Here is a 27,425-nt window from a genome sequence, read left to right on the forward strand (position 1 = left end):
TTGCTTTACTTCTGTACTCCTTAGCCTCTAAAGGCCCCCTTTATTCCCATTTTGCTAGTTTGGAAAATGAGGCACAGGGAGATTAAAGTCACCTAGCTACTAAGTGTTGGAGCCAGAATGGGACCCTGGATTCTAAACTCCATATTCTACAACTGTTTACCTTCTCCTAAATTGCGATCCTTGTTTAATCTCTATGGCTTAAGTAAAACCCAGCTTTTTGAGTCAGCCTACAAGTTCTACATTCCACCAGAAGAGACATCACTCTTTTTTTGTTGTTTTTAAGATTTTAGAAAGTGCACAACCCAGAGAGAGGCAGGAGAATGTCTTAAGCAGACTCTGTGCTGAGCTCAGAGCCACAGGCAGCGCTCAGTTTCATGACCCTGACCCTGAGATCACAACCTGAGCCAAAACCAAGAGTGGCAGTTTAACTGACTGTGCCACACATGTGCCTCGACGAGCATCACTTTTTCTTAATTATAATTAAATAGAAGGGAAGGCCTCATTTGTCTTTCCAAGTATTCTATTCTGGTCTTTTCTTGGCCAGATAAAAGAAATAAACAAGGAAATCAGATTCTCTCTGAGAGCTAATTTCTAATCTCCATATGCCATCTTATCTTTCTACCTACCCCTTAGGGTATTTAACATGGTTAAATATCAAAAGTAGTCTATTCTTTTTGTCAGTTTGTAACTAAGTTCGTATGTTTTTTTCTATCACTGTGCTTTTACTGTTTCCCCAGTTAAGACTTTTGCAATACAAAGTTAGCTCATAAGTAAGGGTTTCTAATATAAATGTTTGTGTCCATAATTCACAGGGACAAAATTTGTCTCATTCTTACTTTCTGCAGGATACCAAAACCAGAAGTATTATTTCTGAGACCAGTAATAAGATTGACACTGAAATTGCTTCTTTGAAAACACTGATGGAGTCTAACAAGCTTGAAACAATTCGCTACCTTGCAGGTAAGGCAATTTGCTCCCTTGTTAAAAAACAAAAATCAGTGGAGTAAATCTGAAGATCTAATTCACTTTTTTAAATTATTTGGGCTGCCTCTTATCTAGCAACTAGAGGGTATGGAAGCCCGATGCATTGTACAAAATGGAAGGTTTTTATAGGAAGAAAGGTGGGGCAAGAAAATTACTAGCAAAAGAAAAGGATTGTTCCAGGCAAGCTCCCTTTCCTCTGAGGATAAAAACAAGGGGTCTTACACAGATTACCTTCTGTGTAGAGGGCCCATTCACTCATCGGAAGATCCCCCATTATTCAGTTAAAACTACATTTCTGGGAAAGTTTGAAAGTGCAGTTAATGTAGGTGTTAAGCCCTGGTTTGACCTAAGTGACACCATTTGGGGCCTGTAGTTTAACAGTTCCCCCTTTGCTCAGTCTCAGCTTAACTGAAAAATGTGATCAAAATTTGAGACGTTAGTGCTGCTCTCCGTTACCATTATGTTGTTCTTTTTTCTGGTATTACTGGGGAGGAAGAATGTCCTTTGCCCTTCTAGCTGGACTAAGATTGACATGAGACAGATTAACAGGAGAAAACAGACATGAAATTCCAAAGACATTCAGGCAATGTGAGGCTTATATGACATCCTGAGGTAAGAATGGGGGGGTGGGGTTCTGAGGATATAAAGGGAAGGACAGCCATTAGCAGGAAGGTGAGAGGAGATGTTTGGAAAATAAAGGTTGCTGTTACACAAATAAGCATCTTAGGTAAAAAGGAATCTCAGTAGCTCTCTCAGGGTATAGGCTGTCCTTTCTATAGTTGTAAACATAGGCATTTGGTGGGGAGGTAAGGAGTTTTTCCTAAATCTACTGGTTTTTGACTGCTTTTAACTGAAAGTAATGGGCATGGACAAAGTGGCCCATCTTAGTGCCTGCCCTTGGCACTTGAAGTTTCCTCTGAGACATCCCTGGTTTCACACACATAAAGTTGAGCCCTGGTAGATTGTTCCATCTTGTTGAATCAGTCTTTTAGTACTGTCAATAGATCAGCTCAGTTATAATCTCACTTCAGGAGCCCATGATGCAGGTATATTCTTAAAGTGAGCCTGTGATTTAATTAAATAATCAATCAGGTGTTCTGTTTCAGAACAAAAGGAAATAATGGTTAAGGATTGGATCAAAGTTTCTGAGTTCTGAGGGTAGCCAGTCCTGACTTCTAGATGTCCAGCTGAACATATCCTCAGCTGGAGTGGGAGTAAAAAGTGACAGTCTGACAGATTTTCCTGGTTTAGAGTCCACATATCTCTGATCTTGTGAGTGGCCCCTAGAACAATAGGGATGCAGAGGGTCTAGATGGGAGGTAGTGTGATTTTTCTGAAGGTTACCTCAAGTTGTTTTTATTTGCTTTGCAGGGCTTCAGGGAAGAGTGCAGTTTTAGTTCTCAAATGATTCCTAGTCAGAAGGGTAGGAGAAAAACTGAAAATATGAGTTTAGAGAGTTTTAGCTAGTCATTGGAGGAAACTAGAGGTAATCTGGATCTAGTCCAGTTTTTGATGAGTAGTATTAAAATCTAATACACAGGTGTGTTTTTCTTTCTGTAATCACCATTTCTACCAAAGATAGCCAAATTGACACTAATTTGTTTGCAAAATAAGTTTGGTTTTAAAAGAACATGGCCTGATTAATTTACTTAAGTGCAGCAAGAATAGCAGTTGACCATATAGGCTCTTTAAACCTGCTTTGCTGGAACTATTCATAAGAAATCTCCAGATTAAATTGTCAGTTGCCATTAGACTTCACCTGCAGTACCTATAGATTTGGGTGAATTCTTTTCTCTAGGTTCCTGCACTGGCCAGGAAATGATCTTCTTTTCTTACCTGGTAAAGTTGCTGAGAACTCCATAAGCAATAGTTATCAGGCTGATATTTCCAAGGGGGCTTTATAGGCTCCATAAAATCCTTAAAGCTGTCTGGTCATATCTGAGTCTGTATAAATCTGTGTCTAAAATAGGACATTGCAGTCAGAGCCTGGATCATATAACCAGTTTACCCAGTGTGTCCTGTTAAAAGGAGAACGGACTCTGAGAATACTCAATGGGTTTCTGAATGCTGGAGATGAATGTTCCAAATTGCTGTAAATCAATTAGCTTAAGAAAAGTTTCCTTCAGTCTGAAAAAACAAAACATTTTAAAAAGTCAGCAGTGTTTCAAAGTCATAAAAATAATTCTTAGTTCATTCAGACCAATTTATTCTTATTCTGCTTGAATCTGTTTTTTTTTTTTTTTTTTTTTTACTAGTTCAGAAATTCTTACCTGGTTCGGATTTATGATTTTAAGATTATTGGAAACTTATACTCAGAGTTCTTTATGTGAGTCTCACTGAGGACATTTGCATTACCATCAGAGTAAAAGAGTAACTTAAAGATGACCATGGTTATAGATCTGGTTAGACTTCATTACAATGCAGTTGATAAGGAAATTGTTTTGTCTATAATATACAACACTTCAAGATAACATATGAAGATACCAGATTTTTAGGAGTTTCACTAATTTTACTAACATGTCTATACAAACAATCTAAGAGGGTTTAGTGTCACTTTGCAATGCTTCCGCTGCAATTTACTATACCACCTTTTCACAAAATTTTTTAAAGTTTTTATTATGATCCAGAAACATAAAAAATTATTTAAAAGGTTTGAACATTTAATTATTATGAAATAGCATGTAATTATTTAGCCCAAGTGACAATAAAAGATTTCAAAATCAAAGAGAAGTGGTAAAGTTGTTGTGAGCAAAATTTAGCTCTTTTAATATTGACTAAGTTTTCTTAAGTCTTAAAAGATAACCAAACACAGAATCCTTGTTTTCTTGGCAGATGACTTTAAAGGTAAAGAAAAGCTTTGTTTACAGTTTCTTACTAAGAGCAGACCAATAGTTCAAGAAAATTATTTGCTTACTTAAATTCATCCTAATCTTAGCCAGTACTGATCACACGTAAAATTCTTTTCTAAAATTATTGTTCCATAAACCTTATCCAGCTTTATTTTTTACATTCAGATTTTGTCATAAGTTTTCCCTCTTTAACCGCCCTCACTTTAGGACAAAATTATCTTTTCATTCAGCAAAGCTATGTTTTTGTCAGCTGAAAGAAAACCAACCTCAAAGTAGGTTAGTAAATGCTTTTTTTGTCTCACCAAGGACTATAGCCTGGGAGACCGTCTTTCGTATTGCTCTGAAAAGAACTGCTCAGAACTGCATACAAGCACATATACCCTCTCCCTTTTGTATCTGCAAAATATAATCTGTTACAGTCCTTAAAATTGAAGTTTCTCTCACATCTGATTGTTAGAAAATATTGCTTGCATGCCTCTGTTTTAATTCGTTTTCTGCTTCTGCCTGTTTGATTTCTCCTTGGTCACTTGAGACTTCAAGTCAGAGAAGGCCAACATCAGTTGCATACTGCAGTTTAAGGACACAGTTCTTATTCCTCATACTCTGACTTTTCCTTACATACAGTTTTCCCCTTAACTCTTAGAAATTAATTTCTAGTGAAAACTATGTTATAAGCAGTTGCAAACTGTATGTCTAGAAACATGTCCTTCATAGCAAAGCACAAAACATTTTCCAACATCCAAATTTATCTTTAGTCTTTCTATAATAAGAAAGAAGTAGATAATTGAATGAGTTTATCTTAATTCGTTATTTTAACTTAGCAAAACATTAAAGTTTCAGGTTACCAAAGATTATGGAAGAATTTTAAAAGTTTACATACAAACCTTTTTTATGTTTATTTACTTGTTCTTAAGAATTATGTTCAGACTACCCACAAAACTTCTTTATAAAGTCAACCACTGTCCTAAACTTACTTTCTGTTAAGTTTTGCAAAAAAGGTAACATGAACATATTTAACTCTTTCTAAACACATGCATAATAGATATGTCTTTAACCAACAATACTAAATAATCACATGAACTTTGAAAACATGTGGATAGGTTTCTAGCTTTCTGAGTTTTAGAACACCCAGTCCTTAACAAGCACTTGTCTTCAAACCACTAAAATAGAGCTCTTTTACAAATTTTGGTATTACCACCCAGAGGCAGAAAAAAATCTCACATTTATAGCATATATAGACAAATATAAGTCTTTTGTTTGCACCTTTTCTTTATAACTTTTGTTTTAACTCACACCTATCTAGAGGACATTAATTAAAGGCCTGATTTCCAAAGACCCCACCCCATTGAAAAACTTCTCCCTGACCTTGGTATTTCAAACAATGGCTCTCTTCTGAGAGGGGTAGGAAATTTACATCCCAGAGGTTTGAAGAGATCATCCAAGTTTTCTCTAAGGTGGAGATAGAATGTACCAGTTTGTTACCAGCGGTGCTAGAGTCTGCCACAAAAGCCCTTTTAGAAGTTGGCGTTTTTAATTTTCAGTCACAGGCAGTTGTGGGTTGTGTTTACATTTTAAAGACCTAAGAATTTCAAGGGACAGTGAAAGAATGCAAAACAAGTTTTTTCCTTCAGAGTTTCAGATTGCTCTTTAAGATTTGGCATTTTTTCTTAAGTGCAGGACAGTTTAGTTCGATATTGTAATCTTAGAAAGCTATAGACACTCTAAGAGGCATTGGTGGGCTTTGTTTCTAGAGTTACATTTCTACTTTTTCAGAGATCTGTAAAACAAAGACAGTTGTTACTAATTTCCATAAAATTGGATTGTGTCCTGAATGTCAGGGGATTGGTCTGTTTTTTGAACTAAATTTGCTTTATATCAGAATTTTAACTAAAATTGGAATCAGAAACTTTATGCTTCTGTAAAATCTTTCTGAAGCACTTTAACAAAACCCTTTTTTCTGGGTGTATAGTTCAACCCTGGCTTTTCTATTAGCCCCTGAGTATTGGCCCTTTGCAAACCATTTGTAGGAGGAGCTAGGAAAAATTGTGGTCATTGTTCCTCTCCATAGAGGGGCTGTGAATAGCCATTAATCTTTTTAATTCTTCTCTAAATTTGGCAGGATCTTCTGAAAGTAGAGGTGAAAGGGCTCTATAGTTTAAAAGATTTTCTGCTGTCCAGGGAACACAATTTCTTTTGTGGCAGGTGGTCTAGGATCTACTTCTAAAGGACGTTGCATAGAAATTCCTAAAACTGGCAAAGCCTGATTTCAGAGCCCTGGAAGATAGAAGCAAAGACACTTACTACCAGTGTTGGGTGCTTTTGTTAACATTCCTTTTCTGGCTTTCAGCATTTATATGAGCAACCTATATACTTTTAACCTAGAGATTAGGCCAGAGTTCTCTGTTACTCCTATAGGGAAATGGATGTGAAAATAGTCAGATGAGACTGGATTTTAAGAAGGGGCATTTATGTTGGATATGGACATTGATTTTTGTCTGAAGTGTGATTTCTCTTCATTTTGTCAGGGGAGTCCCTAAGGCTAGCCATTATACTAATACAATTGAGAGCTACATTTAAATAGGTATTTTTAAAATATAGCCAATTTAAAGGATCCACTGTCTAGGCATTGACAAATGAGATCTATCAGTAGTAACTCACATCTGTTAGAAGTAACTAAATGGCTTAGCCAAAAGCATTCAGAGAAAAGTGGAGATAATGTAGCCCCTGTGATCCAAAATTAATCTAAGGAAGAAAAGGCCTTCATTGCACAGGTAGTAAGGATAATGCAATGAAAACCATCTCTGATCTCCCACAAAAATTTGAGACTCCTCCCGTCACAAACCCACTAATTTGTGACACCAGGCAGGTGCCACCTAGGAATGGGACTTTCCAGCAGTAACAGTGAACAAATGTCCCCATGGCTTGGGACCTCTCACAAGAAACTCTGCTAAGAGCTGGCATAGCTAGACAGACTGAGAACCCGCCAATTCAAGTGGCCATCAAGGTACACCCTCTGGATAGCGGAGACCAAAAAGAATATTCTCAGTGATCACAAAGCCAAGCTCTTAGGACATAGAATAAGACAAAAGGAAAAAAACCATCCAGTTTTTATTGTAGCTAAGCCTTGGGATTTTTGGAGCTACACTAATATCTGGGAGGCTTATGCGGTGGATTTTGTGTTTTATAGTGTACCTTGTTGCACAGAAGCTTTCTGGAAGTTGGCAAGTGACTTGTGTCAATCTAAGCATCCATGACCAACTTATCCTAGCATTAGAGTCTCTCAGCTAGGTGGCAAGCACTCTACTGGCTTTTAAGTGCCAAACCCATCCCCACCAGTTTGGTGGCTTTGGCTTCCAAGATGTCCCTTAGCAACAGCTTTTACCTCACCTATGACAAATGACATAAAAGACACAGGAAAACAAAGTTCCTGGGATGAAATGGATCCGTAAACAAGGAGTCTACCAAATTTACCAAGAGTCACTAAGCCTAAGGAACTAGTTCCACAAATAGTTTCTCCTGCTCATTTTCATTTAGAAAAAGTGTTCTCACCACTACTGCTCTTGACTCAGACTTCATAGAGATTCCAGGAGACAGAAGTGATAAGAAATCTTACCTTCCGCTGGCTATATGTCAGATTTCCCAAGGATCTCTCTGCTGCAGCAATGCTGGGGGAGAGTGGTATCCAGTGAGTTTAAAACATCCTGCTCTTTATGCCAACTGTCAGGAAGGATGAATGTCCGCCCTTCAAGGTTCTTCTGGCTGGATGCAGAATCAAATTGACATGAAGCATTAATGAGAGAAATTCAAATTTGGTTTCATATGTACATAGGGAATCCAAAGACCTGAAAATCCAAAGACAGGCAACGTGAGGCTTACATGACCTCCTGAGCTAAAGAGAGGGGTTACAGATCCTGCAGATAGAAAGGGGAGGAAGATCCATAGGGACCAGTCAAAATCCAAACAAGTCAGAGACTCTGGAGGGAATTATCTTTTTAAGCCAAGCAACTTGTTCTTTGATCTTCTATAACTGAGTTTCAGCTTCCCCGTAAGTGTTGGTCGAGGCACAGCAGGTGGTTACCAGAGCATAGACACCAACCACTTTGCTCAGCTGAAATATAATCAAGCTAGTCTCTTATCAAGGACAACTTTGGCTACAGAATCTAAGGATCTTTGGTGGGCTGCTAATTTTTTAGCAGCAGATTTTGTAATAATTTAAGAATTAAGGAGAAGTTCATGACCATAGCCTCATTTATTTTTATCCCTAAACAGGGAAATAGGGATCTGCCAAAAGGAGTGAATCCTGAATCAGAAAAGCATCTTGGTATAAATCCTTTAAACTTGGGGGAGTCAAAACAATGAAATGTCTTATTTTGCTTGTGAAAAGTTAAAGGCCTTTACATAAAAGACAAATAAACATGAACCTCAGCACACCAGCAGTAACCAAAATATGTCACTACAGACTGTCCAAGAGGCCATGCATACCACCAGCACTTCCCAAACTGGACTCAAGTAGACTGTGGACTAGAAATGAGGAAAGGACTAAACCAGTAAACCCCAATAAGGATTTAGGAGAAGGATTAGGGGAAGGATTCCAACATTGAATTATAGACTGAACCAAGGGCTGAGGATTGGTGCTCCAGTAGAGCCTCTTTTGTTAGTCTAGACTGAGTCATCAAGCCTGGAGTGGAACACCAATTAGATGGGTAGCTTGAACGCAAAAAGCAGAGCTGAAACTGATATACCAAAGGCCCCCATATGGCAAGAAAGACAGTGAACTCATAGCATTTGCAGGGTGCCATACCTGTGTTTCTCATCGTTCCTAAATGCCAATAGATATTTGCTTCAGATCCCACCACTGCCAGCCAATTCTGTTTAAAAAAAAAAAAAAAAAAAAACTGAGTAGACTTGAGGATCTAATTGGCTGTATTAAATCATTCCTAAATTGGGCAGCATCTTACTTAGCCAGTAGAGGGGAGCTCCCAGGAGTTGTACAAAATGTACGGTTTTGGGGTACCTGGCTGGCTCAGTTGAGAGAGCTTGTGACTCTCGATCTTGGTATTGTGAATTTGAGCCCCACATTGGGTATAGAGATTACTTAAATAAAACTTAAGGGAAAAAAAGGTAAAAAGGAGAGAGGAGTTGGGCACCTGGGTGGCTCAGTGGGTTAAGCCGCTGCCTTCCGCTCGGGTCATGATCTCAGAGTCCTGGGATCGAGTCCCGCATCGGGCTCTCTGCTCAGCAGGGAGCCTGCTTCCCTCTCTCTCTCTCTCTGCCTGCCTCTCTGTCTACTTGTGATCTCTCTCTCTCTCTGTCAAATAAATAAATAAATAAAAATCTTTTTTTAAAAAAAAAAAAAAAAGGAGAGAGGAGCAAGTGGGTTATTAGCAAAAGGATTATTCCAGGCAGTCACTTTCCCCTAGTGGAAGAGCCCGGAATCTTTTGCAGATTACATCATCTTGTGGGGGATGGAGAGGACATATGTGGCAGACTTGTTGCTGGTCCACAAAACTCCTGGCTGACTGGTTAAGACCACACTAAGGTTCAAACTACAGTCAGATACTAAGCTCCAGTCTGGGGACTTGGCCTAAGTGATCCTATTTGGGGCCCCTGGTTTTCCTTTTAATGTTTTGTCAGAGAAAATAATTGTTGTCATTTGATATTGAGACCTGTTGGCTCCTATCTCCCACGGTAACCATGGAGCACAAAAGAAAAAAAAGAGGATCTAGAACATGTTTCCTTTATCACTGGGTAGTGCTGGAAGAATAGAAGTTTAACAGTACTAAGTTTAGGATATAAGTTTACTGGGACTCTGCAACCTACTAATAGGAAAAGGCATATGGATATCAAAGAAATACATAAATACAAGTACGAAGTGATACAGAGATAAATTGGTTGTTCCATAATGGAAACAAAATGAAAATTTTACTTTATTCCTATGTTCTTCCATAAGGACTTTAGGGGACTTACAGAGAAAGGTCACTAAAACAGTGGCAAAAACCATGGCAAGAATAGGGGGAAAATTACCTTTTACTTTGAATCCAGCTGAGCACAAATATTAGAGACCCAAAAATTAGATTGTCACATACTGAGCTCCTCAAGTACCATGTGCCCTGACCCAGTTACAGAACCCAAAGGAATGAGAAGAGTGCCCTACTTTCATAGTGCTTTCTTTCTTTTTATAAAAAGTTATGTTTTACTATTAGAATATATTTCTTTTTAGGCTTTGTTTTCTGCATATAAGTATTGCAGATTATTACAAATAATAACTGGATTTGTATTATACAGACTACAGCTTTTTCAAATTTAACCAAATGTTTTATCTTTGCAAATCTGTACATATGTATCTTTTTAGTAGAAAGTATTCCATTGTATGAAAATGCTCTAATTTCTCCAGACCTCTGTTAGCAAACATTGTGCTCCTGATTTCTCATTATTAGAAATGATATTATACCCAACAGTCGTGTGTGACGCATGTGTGCACACACACACATATCTTTGTGCCCTTATGCTAGTAGTTCTATATAATTGTTCAGGAACATCTAAAGTTGGGGGACCAAAAGATATGCACATCTAAAATGGTTTATATTACTGAACTGTCCAAAATAAAACTGATTATACCGTCAGTGGTTTTCTGGGCAGCCTCTGAGAGTAAATGTGGAGCCCCCAGCCTTCAGCTCATAATACCTCCCTTCCTCTCTTCAACTTGAATCTTTTAACATATTTTATCTTTTTAAAATACCTAGCTTCTGTTGAAGATTCATTTGAAAAAGAGTTCTAAGGCTAAAGTAAGTTTTGAAAACCACTATTCTAGCAAAGTCTCTGGAACCAGAGATCTTCAGTTCACTGGTGATTCACAAGTTACAAAATAGCCCAGTTTGCAGTGTTCATTCCCATTTTCAAAATAGATCTCAGAGCAGCCCAGGTTAGGAGGAGCCTCAGATTCCACTGACCTGACTCTGGAGTGTTTACCTAGATCGGTCTCTTAAAGTCCCTTTTACCCTCAGTTTGAAGATGGTGGTCTCCAGAAAGCTTTCTTTCAGTAGTGGCTGAATGTAAGGCAGAATTGAATAGAATTCAGTGGTAGTGACAAAAGAATTTAATACATCATTGTTTACAAAAATACTTTTTCTGAGTTTACTTCCTTTCCTTTTTTCACAAAGGATTTGCAACCAGCCATTCTGAAGGCATTTTCTTTCTTCTACCTTAACCTTCAAATCTGTTATTGCTGCTGTTACTGTTAAGCCTTTTAGGAAATTAAAATCCCATACTCTTGGTGGTAAATTAACATCATGAGTGGATCCATTGCATGTAGAATACCTGAGATGTTGCCAAGAAAACAGTAATATTCCACTTACGCACATACTGAATTTAATCAAGAGCAGAGAGGGAAAATAAAAAAAGATACTAATAAAGCCCCAGCTTTTCAAGATCTTGGGATTTCCTTAGAAAAGAAATCCCTATAAAATTATAAATTGTAATCAGTTTGGTTATTTGGTTTTCCAGCATCTGTCAGTCAAGACTTACTTTTAGTGATGATACATCCAACTTGAACTAACTTAGGCATAAAAAGAAAATGTATTAGTTTACATATTGAATTATGGAAGGGCACAGATAGATACAGCTTGACCTCAGAGATAATTGGAATCACAGTTTACTCTGTATCTTGTCTCTGAATATCTGCCTTTTTCTCTTATGCCATCTTTTTCCCTCCATTGGAAACATGACTGTTAGTAGCTTCTAGACTCCTATGATTCAAGTTTCACCAACGAAGAAAAATTACCGCTTTCCTTATTTCCAATTCAGAAAATCCCTGGGAAGGCGTGTGAATGGCCCTATTTGAGTCAGACACCACTCTTTGACCCAAGTCACTATTGCCAAGAAGATAAGAGCTATAAGATAATGGTCGTTCCCTGTGATCTGTATAGTTAATGCAGCAGATTCTGTTCCAAACAGACAAGTAAGAAGACAAGCTAACATTACAGAGTACTGATGAGGTAACATGTACATGCTCACCTGAGCATCCTATGCAGGGATGTGTCCTTGACAGGCCATGAAAGATAAACAAAGGGGAAAGCAACCTGGGTAGCAAAAGAACACCAATGAGACGTGGTAACCACTCACAACAGAAACTTCAATATAGTAACCATTGTGTTATATATTCTAAAAATGATTGAAATGCCGCCTCCACAGTAAATAAGCGTTTATTTGGTAGGCAAAGAAAATTTATCAGCTGTCTGGGTTAACAGAGAGCTTAATCACCTACACAGCACTATATGGCTCAAGAAATGACAAATCAGATTGAATCCTTCAGTTTGGGCAAGGGATAAGATGAACAGAATGGTTTTTAAACAATAACTCTGGACTCAGGTACACATAATGTTGAGTCCTTGTTCCACCACTTGCCAGCAGTTTGTAACTTTGGACTTGTTGCCTTCTCTCTACAAGGGGATAATATCACCAATCTTACATGGTTTAACTGTGGTTAAATAAGGTAATGTATGTAATTGCTCAGCACACTGCCATGGAACATGGTAAAGAGTATCAGGATCAAATGGATGAATGGATAATTGACCAGAGTGTGTAACCGACAAGAAACTTAAATGTTACTCTTTTTCCTCAATATCCAGCCTCCCTCTGTGATTTAGACCTAATCCCATTTCTTAAAATTAAGGAAATGAAAAAATAAATAAGGACCTTGTCATTAACCAAATTTCAATTAGTTATTAAGATCAAATAGGATAATGTGTGGAATTATGTGTTTAAATTACAGTCGCTTTACTATGGAAGGCTGTTTCTTGAATCTTTAGTCATAAAAGTTTGCCCTTTATCTCTGGGTCTCTATTTTAAAAGTCAAGGCTGTTTAAACAAACTAGAAACTAGGGAGTCCCTAAAAGCTTCACACGGATTCAGTTTCTTAGAGAACCAAAAGTTTTCAAAATGTCCATATATAAAAGAGCAGTGGCATATTAACTACTTTAAAAGCCTTTTCTTCTACCTGTAATTTTTTAGAGGATTTTCATTAAAATTTCTCTTATAAATTTTTTATAATCATGAAATTGTTTTTAAATGTACTGAAAAGGCATACTTTTATGGATGATATGGATGTCTATTTAATCAGCTTAACTACATCATTTCTTAATACAGGTAAGGTTTTCTCACTTACAAGATCTAAAATTAGATTGCATAATTACTTAAAAGTAGTCATGGTTAATGTAATGCTAATGACTTGAAGCACTAATTATAGATTCTAACTGACATAATTTGTAAACTGTCATCCTTAATCTCGTTTAAAGTATAGGAAGCTTTTTAAAATTGGTATTTATTGTGCCCTAAAGGATATACTTTACCCCTAGCATAATTTTTCTGGGAACAAAACACTGAAGTTAGAAAATTGGTGGGATTTCCTTGGTTCTGTGCTCTTCGTTTAATTTGAAGATGACAGTATTGTGTTTGTCTCTGCAAAATAGTATCAAATGCGTGATCTATAACATGGTATCTTTTCACAGCCTCAGTGTTTACTTGCCTGGCAATAGCATTGGGATTTTACAGAATCTGGAAATAGTTGAGAAACTATGACAGTATGCCGCTGCTGCCGCAGACTTGAGAACACTACGCCAGGCTACGTTTACTCTGAACATGGAAGTTGCAGGAGATACTCAATACAGCAAGATTATTCAGAGTACATATGGACTAAAAAAATATTTTTAAGTGGGAAGATACGCTTTGAGTTGGTGTTTTGTGTGCCTTTATTTATTTTATTATGTTAAAAAGCTATCATTCAAAACCTGATTGAGATAAAGAGGCTTTTTGTCTTTACCCTTTTCATGGTTCATAGAAACTGATCCAGAGTTCTCTTGTGTTTGCTTGAACAAATGTGTATCATTTAGGATTTCTTTGATGTCTGCTGCAAATTTAAAAACTACTCCCAAGCCTACATACTTGTTATTGTATTCAGCTTCCCTGGTAACTGCTGCACAGTTACTTTTTCATAGAAAATAAAATCTTGTTCTAACAAAGTTGTTTGGATTTTCAAGACAACTTACCATATATGGAGACTGGGTTTCTTGGCAGTAAATTAAAACAAGGAACTTTAAAATAATGTGTGCCCTAGTGCAACTGTAGGACACCTGGTGTGAAATCTTCAAGTTGCTATGTCTTGAGCTCTGATTATTACATATACTTAAAAATTTTTGAATTTACAAATACCAGTTTATCCCTGCTTCTTAGGGGCCCATCTTAAATTTATTACATAAAATGAAGAGGTGTTTTTTTTTGTTTTTTTTAATGATTCACTTAAATTCAATAAAGTTCTACTTGGTGACTAAGTAGACCAAGCAGGATTATATAGGGACCAGTGAAGAGTCAGTAAAAACCCTTTAATGTATTTGAAAAACAGATCAAAGTTTATAATTCCCATTTTTGTCAGTCTTCAAGAATTTAGATACATGAATATTTAACAGTATGTAATTTTTTTTAATATAAAGAAAAAAACCCAAGCAATGGAAAAAGCAGTGGTCACCAACGCTGAACTTAGTGATTGTTGTTGTTGAATAAGAGCTGCCATTGACTATACAAGAGGGAATATGCTAAATAATCTATATTAGCTCACCTTTTCTTTTTTCAAAGCAGTCCTCTTAGGTGGGTGGTAATATCCTTATTTTACAGCTAAAAAAAACAAGCTAAATGAAGTTAAGGTCACCCGGTTGTAACTTCCTACAACCGTGGTTGCCAAGGCTGTACAGCAGACAAGCTACACAGTCGTCATATGCCAGGTAGGCTCTTTCTTACTCAGTGCTCTCATCACCTACAAGTTGAAGCCTGTGTGTCAAGAGATGGACAGACAACTAAGGCATGAGGAAAAACATTTGTACTTACATCTAACATCTTCACTCCAATTTTTGTGTAAAAAACAATGTGGAAATATATAGAGATCTATATATATTTGGTCTTTGTCCCCAATTTCTGGCACGATCTCCTAAAACCCTTGCACTTTCTTGATAGGGGTAGTTACAAGCTTCTGTTCTCTTGGCACAAAACTCCTAAAATCCTCCAGATTTCCTGAATAGTAAGTGTGTATTCTGTATGCTGAGAGGACATGCGGCCGGGAGCCCTTCTATAATTTCAGAGTGGGGACTGGTTGCCAGATAGACCAAGGCGTGATTATAGACTGGAACTCTCAGACTCCCTGACCTCCCAACACAACTGCTGGGAAAGGAAGAAGACAGGAGAGGAGCTGAAGGTTGAGTTCAGTTCCCACTGGCCAATCCAAGGAACACATCAGGGTGCTTGGAGGGTGGAAGACCCATGCACCTCTCACTCACACTTTGCCATCTGCATCTCCTCCATTTGGCTGTTCCTGGGATGTATCCTTTCTATTATAATGGTCATTCCAACCAACTGGAACCTGAGGAGGGGGTTTCCTGAACTGCTGATTAGTCAGAAGTATCCGTGACAAAGTGGGACTTGCAAAAGGGTGTCTGAAGTGGCGACATTCTTTTGGGACTGAGCTCAACCTGTGGAGTTGGACGCTAACTGGGAAGTTAGTGTCAGAACTGAAATGTTGGAACACCCAAATGGTGTCCAGAAAATCCAAGAATTGGTTGTGGTGGGGAAATACCACATAACAGGACACACAACAGGATGTTATATAACACCTGCATAACCGGACAATAATACATATATGTGATTTATGACTAAATATATATAATTTCAGGGTTGTATTACAATTTTGATTCAGTGGCTGTAATTGACCCAGAATAATAATGGTTTAAGAACAAAGAGGTTTACGTTCTCACTTACCTACAGTCTAGGTATACGCATTCCCAGGCTAGTGTGTCAGCTCCAGGTATCCAGGCACAGGATCCTTTTTATCTTCTTGTTCTGCTGTCCCTGGTGTTGCCCTCATTCACAGGGTCCAGTGACTCACCACCATATTCACATTCCAGAAGCGGAAAGGGACAAGATGTGGGCAAGCCCCTTCCCTTTAAGGTCATGACCCCGAGGTTATATACACACTTTTTGTTCACACACTATTGGCCACAACTTGGTGTCTTAGCTGCAAGAGAGACTGGGATGTCAGCTTTTATCCTGAGCAGCCACAAGCCCAGGTAGTTCCTAACACTGTGGAAAAAGGAGGAAAGGTACTGGGGGACAACCAGAGAACCTCTTCCTTCAAGGGTGCATGCTTCTGTGACAACACTCTTCTAGTTATTTCCTACTGCACTGGTAGAGAGACTGGAGAGGGGGCCTAGATTCACTTTAGGGTCACCAGGCTGGATGGTAGGCTGTGTGTAATCCCAGGAGGTGAGAAACTGGATTTGGGGATTCCTGTAGTTAAGACTGCAGACTCTGAACTTGCCCCACTAAGGTTAGAATCCTGGCTCCACTATGCCACGTGATTCTGCACAAATCCCATCTGTAAACTCTACCTATCTCCTACTGCTGTGCTGAGAATTACAAGATAATACATGGACAGGACTGGGCACAGGACTAACCCATACTAAGTACCAAATAAATGTTTTATTACAGATCGAAGGCCTCTTGCAAACTACAGAGAAAGTAACAATACTGATTATAAAGGTTATCAAAAAGAATCAATAAGGCATTTTTAAAAACTTGCTTACAGACCCCCAACCAGCCCGAACTAGTCTCGCGTGCAAACACGCTCATGTCTGGGCAAACTGGTCCCAATGATGCGGCGTCAGAATGGCTTTTCAGGGAAAGTACATGCCAGAGCCCAGAGGGTGGGCAGTCTGGTGTGTGGAGAGAAGGCTGCTGCCTTTCACAGGGAGGCAGATCCAGACAACCGCCCAAGTCACAAATTGGCTACATTGAGGAGGAAGTGGGTAGAGTTAGAAAGGAGGGCATGAAGTCAGAACTGAAACAAAATCCTGTTGTTTTTTAGTCTGCAACAGCAGGGGGAGGGAAGAGAGAATAATAAGCCATGTGTCTATTATCCTGTCCAGTCGGCCTCATATTTATATTGCTTTCTTACAAAGCTTGCAAGACAGAAAAATGGATTGAATCCTAAAACAGATTATTTAAATCAGTATTTTTAGCAAACATACGGGTTTTTTTTTCTTTTACAAGAGCATAGTTATATTTTATATAAAACTTTCCAGAGGCATTTGGTTGTTAGTGTAAAGATACCCTTTTACTCATCTTATTTTGCATTTTCTCCCAACTCCAGATGTTTAAGTCATTTGAAAAGTTTAAAAAATAATACTCTCTAGAAAATAAAAAATAATTTTTAATGTCTATATTTCTTTTGATTACTAGACTTATAAAGTTTTTGTTAATACTTGTAAAATTAATTCCTCATAAATGTAGAGCCTTGTCTACATAAATATATTAAAAAATATTCTGGGAGGGGGAGCCCAGCTGAGTGCATAGAATTTTAGCAATCCCTTTGATACTATAACATATATCTGCCTTCAGAATTGGAATCGTACATAAGACGAACTCTGTGGAGAATTTGTATAGATTTACATTTATATCAATTTACAAGAAAAATAAAGCAAGTTTATTTAAAGTTATTCCACTGATTAGTATCTTCTCACAAAAACTCCCCCAGAAGACACCTTTTTCTTAATTCGCCTCTTCTCTTTGCTTGACTCACAAGAAGAGTCATCTTCCTAAAAACAAAGGAAAAGAGGGCCAAATGAGATAACTACTCTAGACACAATTTCATCTTTCTCCATTATCTGTTCCACAGGAAAAATTGAGCCATGCTATTATTTTCAACTCTGGACTCAATTTCTTTTAGGATTTTGTGTAAATTTTCCAATCTGAGGGACAGTACATATATTCTGTGCTGCCTCACAGACTAGAGGACACCTAGAGAAATCAGCCAGTCCTGTCTGTACCCAAAATATCCCATCCCCAAAAGAGAACGCCTAGTGATTTCTGCTTTTATTTTAGCCTAGCACTTCTCAGTTTACTGCTCCCTGACTTGGGCAGTGTTGGGAAGCCTGGAATCGTTGCAAGCCCCATCGTTCTAAGAATCACGTTTCTTGGTTTCTCCATTCCCTCCTCTGTTTACACAACATCCCTCTACTACCTACTCTGTCTGCCACTGTTTCCAAATATTTCTCATTCATCACAGTATCATCGACACCCAGCACAGAGGGCTCACTTAACGAATGGCATGGGAAGGAGCAAGAGAGGGCTAGAAATACAGTAGATGCTCACTGGATGTTAATTCTTTATGACTAATTCTCCCTGCACCCAGCTGGTCTGGACAGAGCTGAATGCAGGGGTTCCAAGAACAGCACAAGGCACAAGACCCTGGGCAGGGCTGGGCAGACCCCTGAACTTATTCCCCAAGCTGTTCCTGCCCACACCCTTGGGCTACAAAAAATAGTTAGTTATCAAAACAGTAATAGTTATTATTATCAATAATATCAGTTAAGTGAATTATATACGTCAGACTATCCTAGGAGACTACCCTGAGAAATTGTTTCCTGGATAGAAATTATACTATTCTCAGATTGTTTTGCAGGGCAGAGTCTTTAAGGTACAGCTGAATGTAATCATAGGTCCTGACCAGAAGGTGGCAGGAGATTAAGGCAGAATTTCTTGAAGATAGAAATGATCACTGAATGGAAAGTTCATTTGTACTTCTACTTTATATATTTAGACTCCCAAATAAACTAACTCCTCCTACTCTCAGAAGCACTGGGCTCTACACATTTACTTATCTACTGACAATATTTATTCAACTTGAATATAGAAAATGAAAGGAAGGAAAAAGGAGAAAAGGATATGCCGAAGGGGGAATAGAAATACTATGAATACTACCAGATAGAAAATACCTCAGTATTTCCACACAGTATTTCATTTAACATCAATACAATCTCGTGAGGTAAGTGCTTTCCCCTTTTTAAAGATGAAACTGAGACTCAGAAACTTTTTCAGAAAAGCAGTACCAGGACTGCAGCTGTCATTAGAGGTTCGGCAACATTCGCTCGATCACAAAAATTCAATTAACCTTGAGCAGGGCTGCAAATAAACAGTGGGCCCAGAGGACAGAGCCCTCAAGTCAGCTCTCCTGAAAACCTACACACTGCTGGTAGAGAGCAAATTTTTGAAGGAGGATGTGCTGCAGAGTATGGACTCAAACCCAACCCTGAAAACAGACACTTGAGGGTAAGAAAATATTTTAAACATTCACTAAAAAGCATCAGTATTCTAGGCAGGCAAATCAATGGACTCAGAAGAAGGTAAGGCTCGGGTACTCTCTGAGGCATCTAGGAGCGAGACAAAACAACACAGTTCCTGTTGTGGTGGCAGGGTCGGCAGAGTGCCTGCCCCAGAGTGACAAGGCAATGACCAGGCTGGGACTGTCAGCGGTCATTAACGGAAGAAAGGGTCCCCTAGTCTTCTAACTCACAGCCTGTGACTGCGAGGGCTGGCCTGTCTGTGCAAAACTCCCCCCGGGGGCTAAGTGTGGTACAAGGTGAGCACCACAAAACAAGAGAATGGGTTATTATAATTAATTACACCTCTTGGGAAATTAAGGACTGGTGAAATACTGAAACACGGTGAAAGCATTTGAATTTGTACATGCAGACAAACACACATACATGTTTGTAAATGAATCGAACATTGTGGAACATGAGGCCTGCCAAACGGTTCCCCATAGCTTCCTCCGGAGACTGGGACTTGGTGTGGAAGGGAACAACTGCCCTGTTTTTAACATTTTACAACAAGCACACAGACTATTTTAATATTTTAAAGGTAGCTATTAGAGACTAATGATAAGTTTGTGCAAAATATAAGGAGCCAGGAAGTGCTTTTTAGTAAACAGGTTCAAGGTGATACGGGTCTGGAACAGAATTAACTCACCCGTGATGACTGAAGAAAACATGTCCGTATGGAAGGAAAATATGAGGCGTACCTGAAGCCCTACGCTGTGTCACATGAGCTTCCCCAAGGGCCACATCACGGCTGTCTTCACTCACAGGAGAGAATGAGGGTCACAGAGTGTCCCCAGGGTGCTCTCTGCCTGTCTACTCTGAGACAAGGCGGCCCGAATACAAGCACCGCTGGGGGTTTCCTGCTGTTTTCACTATATTCTCTATACTCCACCTGCTTTTCAGTATTTGCTTTTTGTATCTGTTTTCCATGTTCATTTCTTTTCAGCTTCCTTCTACAGAGTTGTCCTTCCTGTCACTCGAAAGCATCTTTCTGTATTTCAGAGCTATATTCTGAATTTCAAATTCATATTTCTAGCTATAAATTATGAGAAGAGCTAAGGCTATGGGGTCAAAAGCCAGAAATTAAACACTGGTCCCACCATTACTAGCTGTGTGAATTTAGACAGGTCACTCAACCTCTCTAAGCCTCGGTTTCCTCACATGTTAAATGAGGGCAGATCAAATGACATATGATAACACCTGAAAGAACTTTGTAGAGGTGAAGTGTTACAAGGGTTAGCTTTTATTACTCTGTAATCTGAATAAAGGGATGCGCCGACAACTCCCACCCTGGCTCCTTTCTACTCTTCAAACTTCTTTTGAGGATATGCTTATTTTGGCATCACATATACTAAAAACTTTTTTTGATGAGCTGAAGCTATCTTACATGGACTCTATTCTACTTTATTTTGGCTATTTAGAATGTTAAAATATACATAGTTTAACTGTCTGGGAATTCTTATCAGTCTGCTTATTAGAAAATTATTTTTTCCAGCGTCTGGGTGGCTCAGTCATTAAGCGTCTGCCCTCAGCTCAGGTCATGATCCCAGGGTCCTGGGATCAAGCCCCACTCAGCCAAAGGCCTGCTTCTCCCTCTCCCACTCCCCCTGCTTGTATTCCCTCTCTCACTATCTCTGTCAAATAAATAAATAAAATCTTAACAAAAAATAAAAAGCTTGGGGCATCTGGGTGGCTCAGTGGATTAAAGCCTCTGCCTTCGGCTCAGGTCATGGTCCCGGGGTCCTAGGATCGAGCCCCGCATTGGGAACTCTGCTCAGCGGGGAGCCTGCTTCCCTTCTTCTTTCTCTGCCTGCCTCTCTGCCTACTTGTGATCTCTGTCAAATAAAATCTTTTTTTAAAAAAGTATTTTTTCCTTCTATGTCTCAGTAACACTGTACACTTATGAATGAGGATGATGTTCTAACTGGTACCTATATGGATAGATACATATGTATGTGTGTGTACAGATCACATATTATACATGAAGATATAGCCATGTAGAGAGATATATTCCTTTAGTCTTTACAACACTTTACAAAGTATAAATCATTATCTCCAGTTTAAAAGTACGGCCAAGAGGTGAAATGACTTGTCCAAACTAAAAAAGGTTGTGGCCAAGAACCAAACCCAAAGAGACCTAGTCCAAAGCTTATGCTCTTAGCTACTCTTCTATACTTCTTGAGAGAGAGAAATGTGCTAAGGAGGACACCAACCACAGCAAAGTTGGGGACCTGAATCCTTTCCAGTGTCTCCCTGAGCTGATCCACCTCTGCACGACACTCATCCAGCTGACCTTCTAATTTTTCTCTACGAAGCCGTTCGTACTCCAGCTGGTCCTGCAGCTCCTTGATAGTCCTGTCGGAAAAAAAAAAATTGTTCTCAATCTCCAGTATCAGCTAACAATTAATTTGGCCATAGTGAAAAGCATCCAGGCATTGCATGTACAGCAAATAAAACAAAGAAATAATTTACTTGACAAGTATGAATGGGGAGTCTACTACGAGCCAATACTGATCTAGACACCAGTGATAGGGCAATGAACAAAACAGGCCCAATGCGCCCTCCTGGGGCCTACCTGAGCAGCGGAGGAAGAAAGAGCACAAATGAACAAATATATAGTATGGGGAAGGTGAAAAATGCTAAGGGAGAAAAAAAAGCAAGAAAAAGTGATTGATATCAGATGCTGTCGAGCAGAGGACTAACACTTTGCACACAGTGGCCAGAAAACGCCTTACTGAGAAGGGGTCTTCTGAACAGAGTCCTAATGGAAATAAGGAGGTAAACCAAGCAGACATCCGGGGGAAGAGCATTCCAGACAGCGGGAAGAGCAAGGGTAAAGACCCTAAGGCGGAAGTATGCCTGGCGAACTGGAAGAAAAGCAGAAGCCAATGTGGCTGTGGTAGTTTAAAGGAAGAGCAATAGGTTGGGAGAGGCCAAAGGGAGCCAGAAAAGCAGGGCCTTAGAAGTCACAGCAAGGACCCAGGCTCTCTGAGCGAACAGGGAAGCCACCAGCGAGTCTGAGCAGAAAATTGGCATGATCTGAGATTTCTTTACTTTTGCTTTTGTAGTTTTTAAATGGTAAGTTACTATTAGTAAAATACACAAATGTCAGCTGAACATGAGTTTTGATTAATGTGTAAAGCCTGTGAACACCAACACGACCAAGATCTAGAATATGTCAATTGCCTCAGAAAGGTCCCCCATGCCTCTCCCAGGCAACCTCTGTTTGCCATAGGAATCACATTCTGAATATCTATCATGTTAGGTTAGTTTTGCCTATGCTTATATATGAAATTGTGTACTACATATTTTTGAGTGCCTGGCTTCTTTCAGTCAAAGGTATGTGAGATTTACTGTACCTAAGTTTTAACATGATTATTCTGGACACCGTGTTGAGAACAGACTGCAGGGAATGGGGGAGTGGGAATTGGGGGCAGGGACAGGAAGCTGGGAGACATATCAAGAAGATGTTAAACTAAATCCAGACAAGAGATGATGTGACTTGAACCAGATGGAAGGAAGGTGGCATACACACAGAAGGGTAAATATCAGTAACAAAATATCAGAATAAACAAGCACTGCCTTATTGCTAGAGGGTGGGGGGAAGAGAATTCCCAAGGCAATCTGGGTGCTATGTCAGGTTCCCAGGAGGGCGATTTAAGAGCATTCGGCAGTAGCTCCAGCATGGAAGTGTGTGCGGCTGAGACTGAGAATAGGGAAGAATGCCCACTGTGCAAGCCTAGAATTCAGCAAATAAAAAGGGGAAAGTCATTCCCAGAACACAGTAATACAACAATGCTTTGTTGTATTTTGACTCTGATCTAACTAACAGATAACAGCAAAATCAAGAGGATATCCCTCAAACCAATACTTACCCAGTTTTTCTTGACAAACAGACCTAAAAGCAGGAATTTGTACCTAAAGAATATATCTTAAGATGTACTCAACACGAAGTGGAGAACCAATGCTAGAGAAGTAATAAAGCTCACTCAGAAGACACACTTCAGTCTCAGCTGACGTGAAAGTACATTCTGGCTCAGAGGCAAAGCGATCTTGAAAAAAGAATCTGATCAAAATCACATCAATAGTATAACCACTTCACAGTGAAATGCTATTGTTAGAATTAAAAGTTCCGAATCATAGTCATCTTAGATAACAGGTTTGGAGTCCAAGAGACTCAGGTTCAAATTCTGGCTCCCCCCTCCCACCCTTCCTGTCCAACTGGACAGGAATGGTTAGAGGCGGTTGGTTGAAAAGCTCAAAATAGCCATGGTTTAAAAAAAAAAAAAAAAAAAAAGTCTTGGGGCGCCTGGGTAGCTCAACCAGTTGAGCATCTGCCTCTTCATTTCCACTCAGGTCATGAGCTCAGGGTCCTGGGACTGAGCCCCATGTCGGGCCCCGGGCTTAGCAGTTAATCTGCTTGTGGTTCTCCCTCTCCCTCTCCCCCTGCTCAGGCTCACTCACTCTCTAAAATAAATAGATTTTTTTTAAAGTCTTAACTCTAGAGTGTCAGTTTTACAAGCTGAAGAGAGTTCAGGAGATTGGTTGTACAAAACTGTAGAAGTACTTAACACTACTGAAAATGGTTAAGAGGATACATTTCATGTTATGTATATTTTACCACAGTTAAAAATAATCTTAACATCTTCTCTGTCTGGGGCCTTAAGAGAAAAACTGGAGAGAACCTTACATTCTTTGCTAAGGATGGAAAAACAAGTTGTTCGTCAACAAACCTTCACACAGCATTTAGAAAGGTAACTAAAACAAACCATTTGAGTTTTGAGGACATTACTTTTCAGACTCAAGCTGGTTTTTCTTCTGCTTTAGATCTTCTTCTGTTATCCCTCCCAGGTGTTTAAAGTTGCTCTCAGCAATTTCCAGCATGTGTCTCAATTCAACAATTTTCTTATAAGCTCTCACTGCAAGACAAATTGAATACAGACCTAGATTAGACCGACAACAGCTCGTGTGCTCACAGGATGCTGGTCCTGAGTATATGCTTCTGCTAGAGCCGGTGCTGAGTGCTCTGAGCAGGAGGTGGAAGGAAGGTGGCATATACACAGAAGGGGAAATATCAGTAACAAAATATCAGAATAAACAGGCACTGAAAGACCTATGTGGAGGACTCTTTTCCTGCTATTAGAGGATGTATCAAATTGATACAGCTATTAATACTATAAACAGGAAGGTTTAAAGAAGACCGCAGTTTCTTATGATTCATGGTGCATTAAAAGACCACGCATAGTCTACTGTATATAAGAAAATTAGAAAAACTGCAATATGGTTGATATATTTAAAATAAGCCAGATCTAACCCAGCCCACCATTTTATGATTAATCACTTGTAATATCTATTTATGCGAGAGAACACTGAGGGAAAGAATTATTGAGAGCTGCTTTTAGCTATTATCCAACTACCAAAACTAGAATTTTCCTATTCTTTGTGGCAATGGCTCTTAACTTGGGATGATTTTCTCCTCCAAAGACATGTGGCAACATCTGGAGACATTTTTGCTTGTCACACTTGGGGGATGGAGAGAATTAGACTAGTGGCATCTAGAGGCTTGGAATGCTACTAAAATCTTAAAACACAAAGGAGATTTCCCCTCAACAAATAAGCATCTGGCCCAAAATATCAATAGTGCAGGAGTTGAGAAACCCTCCTTTATGGGACCAGGTTAGCAAGTCACATCCTCTTCTTCCTAACCCTTAACACTGTGATTTATCTCTCAGTAGCCTATAGAGCTGCAGGTTCCAAACTGCATATATCAGAATCAACTGGGGTACTCTTTAAAAATGTACATTTGTGGGCGCCTGGGTGGCTCAGTGGGTTAAGCCGCTGCCTTCGGCTCAGGTCATGATCTCAGGGTCCTGGGATCGAGGCCCGCATCGGGCTCTCTGCTCAGCAGGGAGCCTGCTTCCCTCTCTCTCTCTCTGCCTGCCTCTCCATCTACTTGTGATTTCTCTCTGTCAAATAAATAAATAAAATCTTTAAAAAAAAAATGTACATTTGTGTCCCGTACCAGACCTACACGTTCAGGCATTACTGGTACTTAGTAAAAGTCCCTTAGACAATTTTTGATGTGCAGACAGGTTTGGGAACCACTGTAACCACTAACAACCAAGTAGAGGCAATTTAAAAAAAAAAGTTACAGAAGAAGAGATCAAAAGAACTGTGGCTATTTAGCTTATATAATCATTCTTTAAAAAATAATATTAATTCTCGGGGTGCCTGGGTGGCTCAGGGGGTTGAAGCCTCTGCCTTTGGCTCAGGTCATGATCTCAGGGTCCTGGGATCGAGCCCCATCGGGCTCTCTGCTCAGTGGGGAGCCTGCTTCCTCCTCCCTCTCTCTCTCTCTCTGCCTACTTGTGATCTCTGTCTGTCAAATAAATAAATCTTTAAAAAAATAATAATAATAATAATAATATTAATTCTCTAATATTTGAAGGCTATGTTTTGAAAGAGCTATTCTACAGAGTCATAAGAGGTAAAAGGTAGGATTAAATGAGATTAGCTCCAGGAAGAGACATTTTAACTCAACAAAGGAAAAACTTTTCAGCAGAAACAGTAAGAGCTATCATGTATTTGTGGACACTATACTAATTTCCTTATACATTTTAATCCTGACAAACACTGTTAGATGACAATGGGACCCCTGAGAAATAATGAGTATCTTGCCACTGAAGCTGACTAAGTGGATGCTGGATGACATGTGACAGGAATGTTGAGTCAAGAGTCAAACTTCAAATGGAAATAGGGCTCTATGATGCCATAGCCTTAAATATAATTTACTAAAGAATGGTTTGAATTAAGGCACAGTTCCAGGAATTCTGGAATGACAAGAAATCCAGTCTGCTGTAGGTGCTCTGACAAAACCTATTATCCCAAGAAGAGGCCATCTTGTCCTTTGGGTTTTGCTCTGGAATAAAATTAAATTGGGACAAGAAGACAGCACATGATTTCATACCTTCACCATCTGCAAACACCCTAGGCAGCTATCAGTGAGCTTCACTGTACAGCAAGGGACTAAGAATAGAATTTTATCAAACACACCACAATAGGATACTGCTCTAGTCCCATCTTTGCTCTTTTCTAAAACATCTTTTCAAAATTTTGTGATTCACTGACAATGATCCCCTTAAAACATTTCTTACTCAAATAATTTCAAAAGTAAACTGAAAGTCTACAAATCAACCACTCATTTTCTGAGGTCCTAAGTCCTTGCTAATTCTCAATAGAATCACCAAAAAGTAACTTAAGCACAAATAAGAAAATAAAAAGTAGATAAATCAAACTTCATCAAAATTTTAAAATTTTGCAAGATTCCAGTCCAAGATGGCGATGAAAGACCCTAAACTCACCTCCTCCACAGACACACTAGATTTACACTTATTTATAGAGCAGTTGCTCCTGAGTAAGAACCGAGGGCTGACTGAACAGCTTCTGCACAAAGATGGAGAGACCACATAGAGAACAGCAAGAGAGACAGACACTGTGAAGGGAATCCTCATTCCTGATGTTGTGAACTACAGAGGGAAGGGACTACCTACTGAGGAACAATGAGCAGATTCATCTGCCCAGAGGCACAGAAAAAAAGGCAAAGTTTAAAGGGGCAAGCAGAATTAGAATCCAAACAGACGTCAAACAGACGGCCATAGCCAGCCAGTCAGTAACCCTGGGCTCCTAGCCCACACCAGCCCCACCACGGTGGGCTCCAGGGTGGTGCCCACCAGGACACTCTGGTCCACCTTCACTATAGCTCCAGCCACCTCGCCAGTGTGACACAGACTCAAAGTGCTCTAGAACATCAAGACCCATACCACGCTGGCTCAGGATGACTTGCTTGAGAATCCCCAGCACAGTGCAAGGAACCCCTCGGCCTGCATCCACCTCAGCTTCAGCCGCTCAACCGAGGAACCCCCTGGACAGAGTACCTTGGGGCATCCTGATTTGCATCCACTTGAGGTCTACCTGTCCTGCCAAGGTGCCCTCAATGCAGAGAGCCCTGAGCCACACTCAGCTGAGCGTCAGCTGTCCAGCCAGCATGCCCTCTGCAACTGGAGCCCCAGGAATACCCTGCCCTGCACCAACCCCTATTCTGCCCATGCCACCAGGGCAGCCCCAGCAGAGTGCTCTAGGACCTCCAGCCAGCCAGCCAAAGTCACCAGACAACACAAGGGACATCCCTACATAAGGCCATTCCTTCAAGTTTAAGAGAAGTAGCTGTTCTGCCTTATTCATAGAAACAAACATAGAAAGCCGAGCAAAATGAGACGGAAGAGAATGAGTCAAATTAAACAAGATAAAACTGTAGAAAAAAACTAAACGAAATGAGGACAAATAATCCACTTGATAAACTGTTCAGAATATTGACATAAAGATGCCCATCAGACTG

At 39.5% G+C, this 27,425-nt stretch overlaps 2 protein-coding genes and 1 long non-coding RNA gene across 3 annotated transcripts in view; 1 reads left to right on the plus strand and 2 right to left on the minus strand.

Annotated features, from left to right (window-relative positions):
• The window catches only part of CCDC90B (coiled-coil domain containing 90B), a 38,935-nt gene extending 24,163 nt beyond the window's left edge, over positions 1-14,772 (plus strand). The window contains exons 8-9 of the mRNA XM_032359667.1: positions 846-960; positions 13,340-14,772. Of these exons, the coding sequence (XP_032215558.1) occupies positions 846-960; positions 13,340-13,395 (171 nt within the window). The 3' untranslated portion in view covers positions 13,396-14,772. The remainder of the gene's footprint in view (positions 1-845; positions 961-13,339) is intronic.
• Positions 955-13,349, minus strand: LOC116599684. Its single transcript, XR_004289449.1, has 4 exons — positions 11,847-13,349; positions 8,635-8,701; positions 7,447-7,592; positions 955-2,944 (listed from the first exon to the last, which is right to left on the minus strand). It is a non-coding gene; the product is annotated as an uncharacterized LOC116599684 (long non-coding RNA).
• A 1,561-nt stretch (positions 14,773-16,333) lies between the features above and the next one.
• The window catches only part of ANKRD42 (ankyrin repeat domain 42), a gene marked incomplete at its 5' end in the record, with an annotated part of 56,380 nt that continues 45,288 nt past the window's right edge, over positions 16,334-27,425 (minus strand). Inside the window, 3 exons of the mRNA XM_032359712.1 lie at positions 16,334-17,467; positions 21,244-21,385; positions 23,823-23,949. Coding sequence (XP_032215603.1) covers positions 17,378-17,467; positions 21,244-21,385; positions 23,823-23,949 — 359 coding nt within the window. The remainder of the gene's footprint in view (positions 17,468-21,243; positions 21,386-23,822; positions 23,950-27,425) is intronic.

This window comes from Mustela erminea, chromosome 9 (genome assembly GCF_009829155.1).
Source record: "Mustela erminea isolate mMusErm1 chromosome 9, mMusErm1.Pri, whole genome shotgun sequence".
Classification (NCBI taxonomy): Eukaryota; Metazoa; Chordata; class Mammalia; order Carnivora; family Mustelidae; genus Mustela; species Mustela erminea.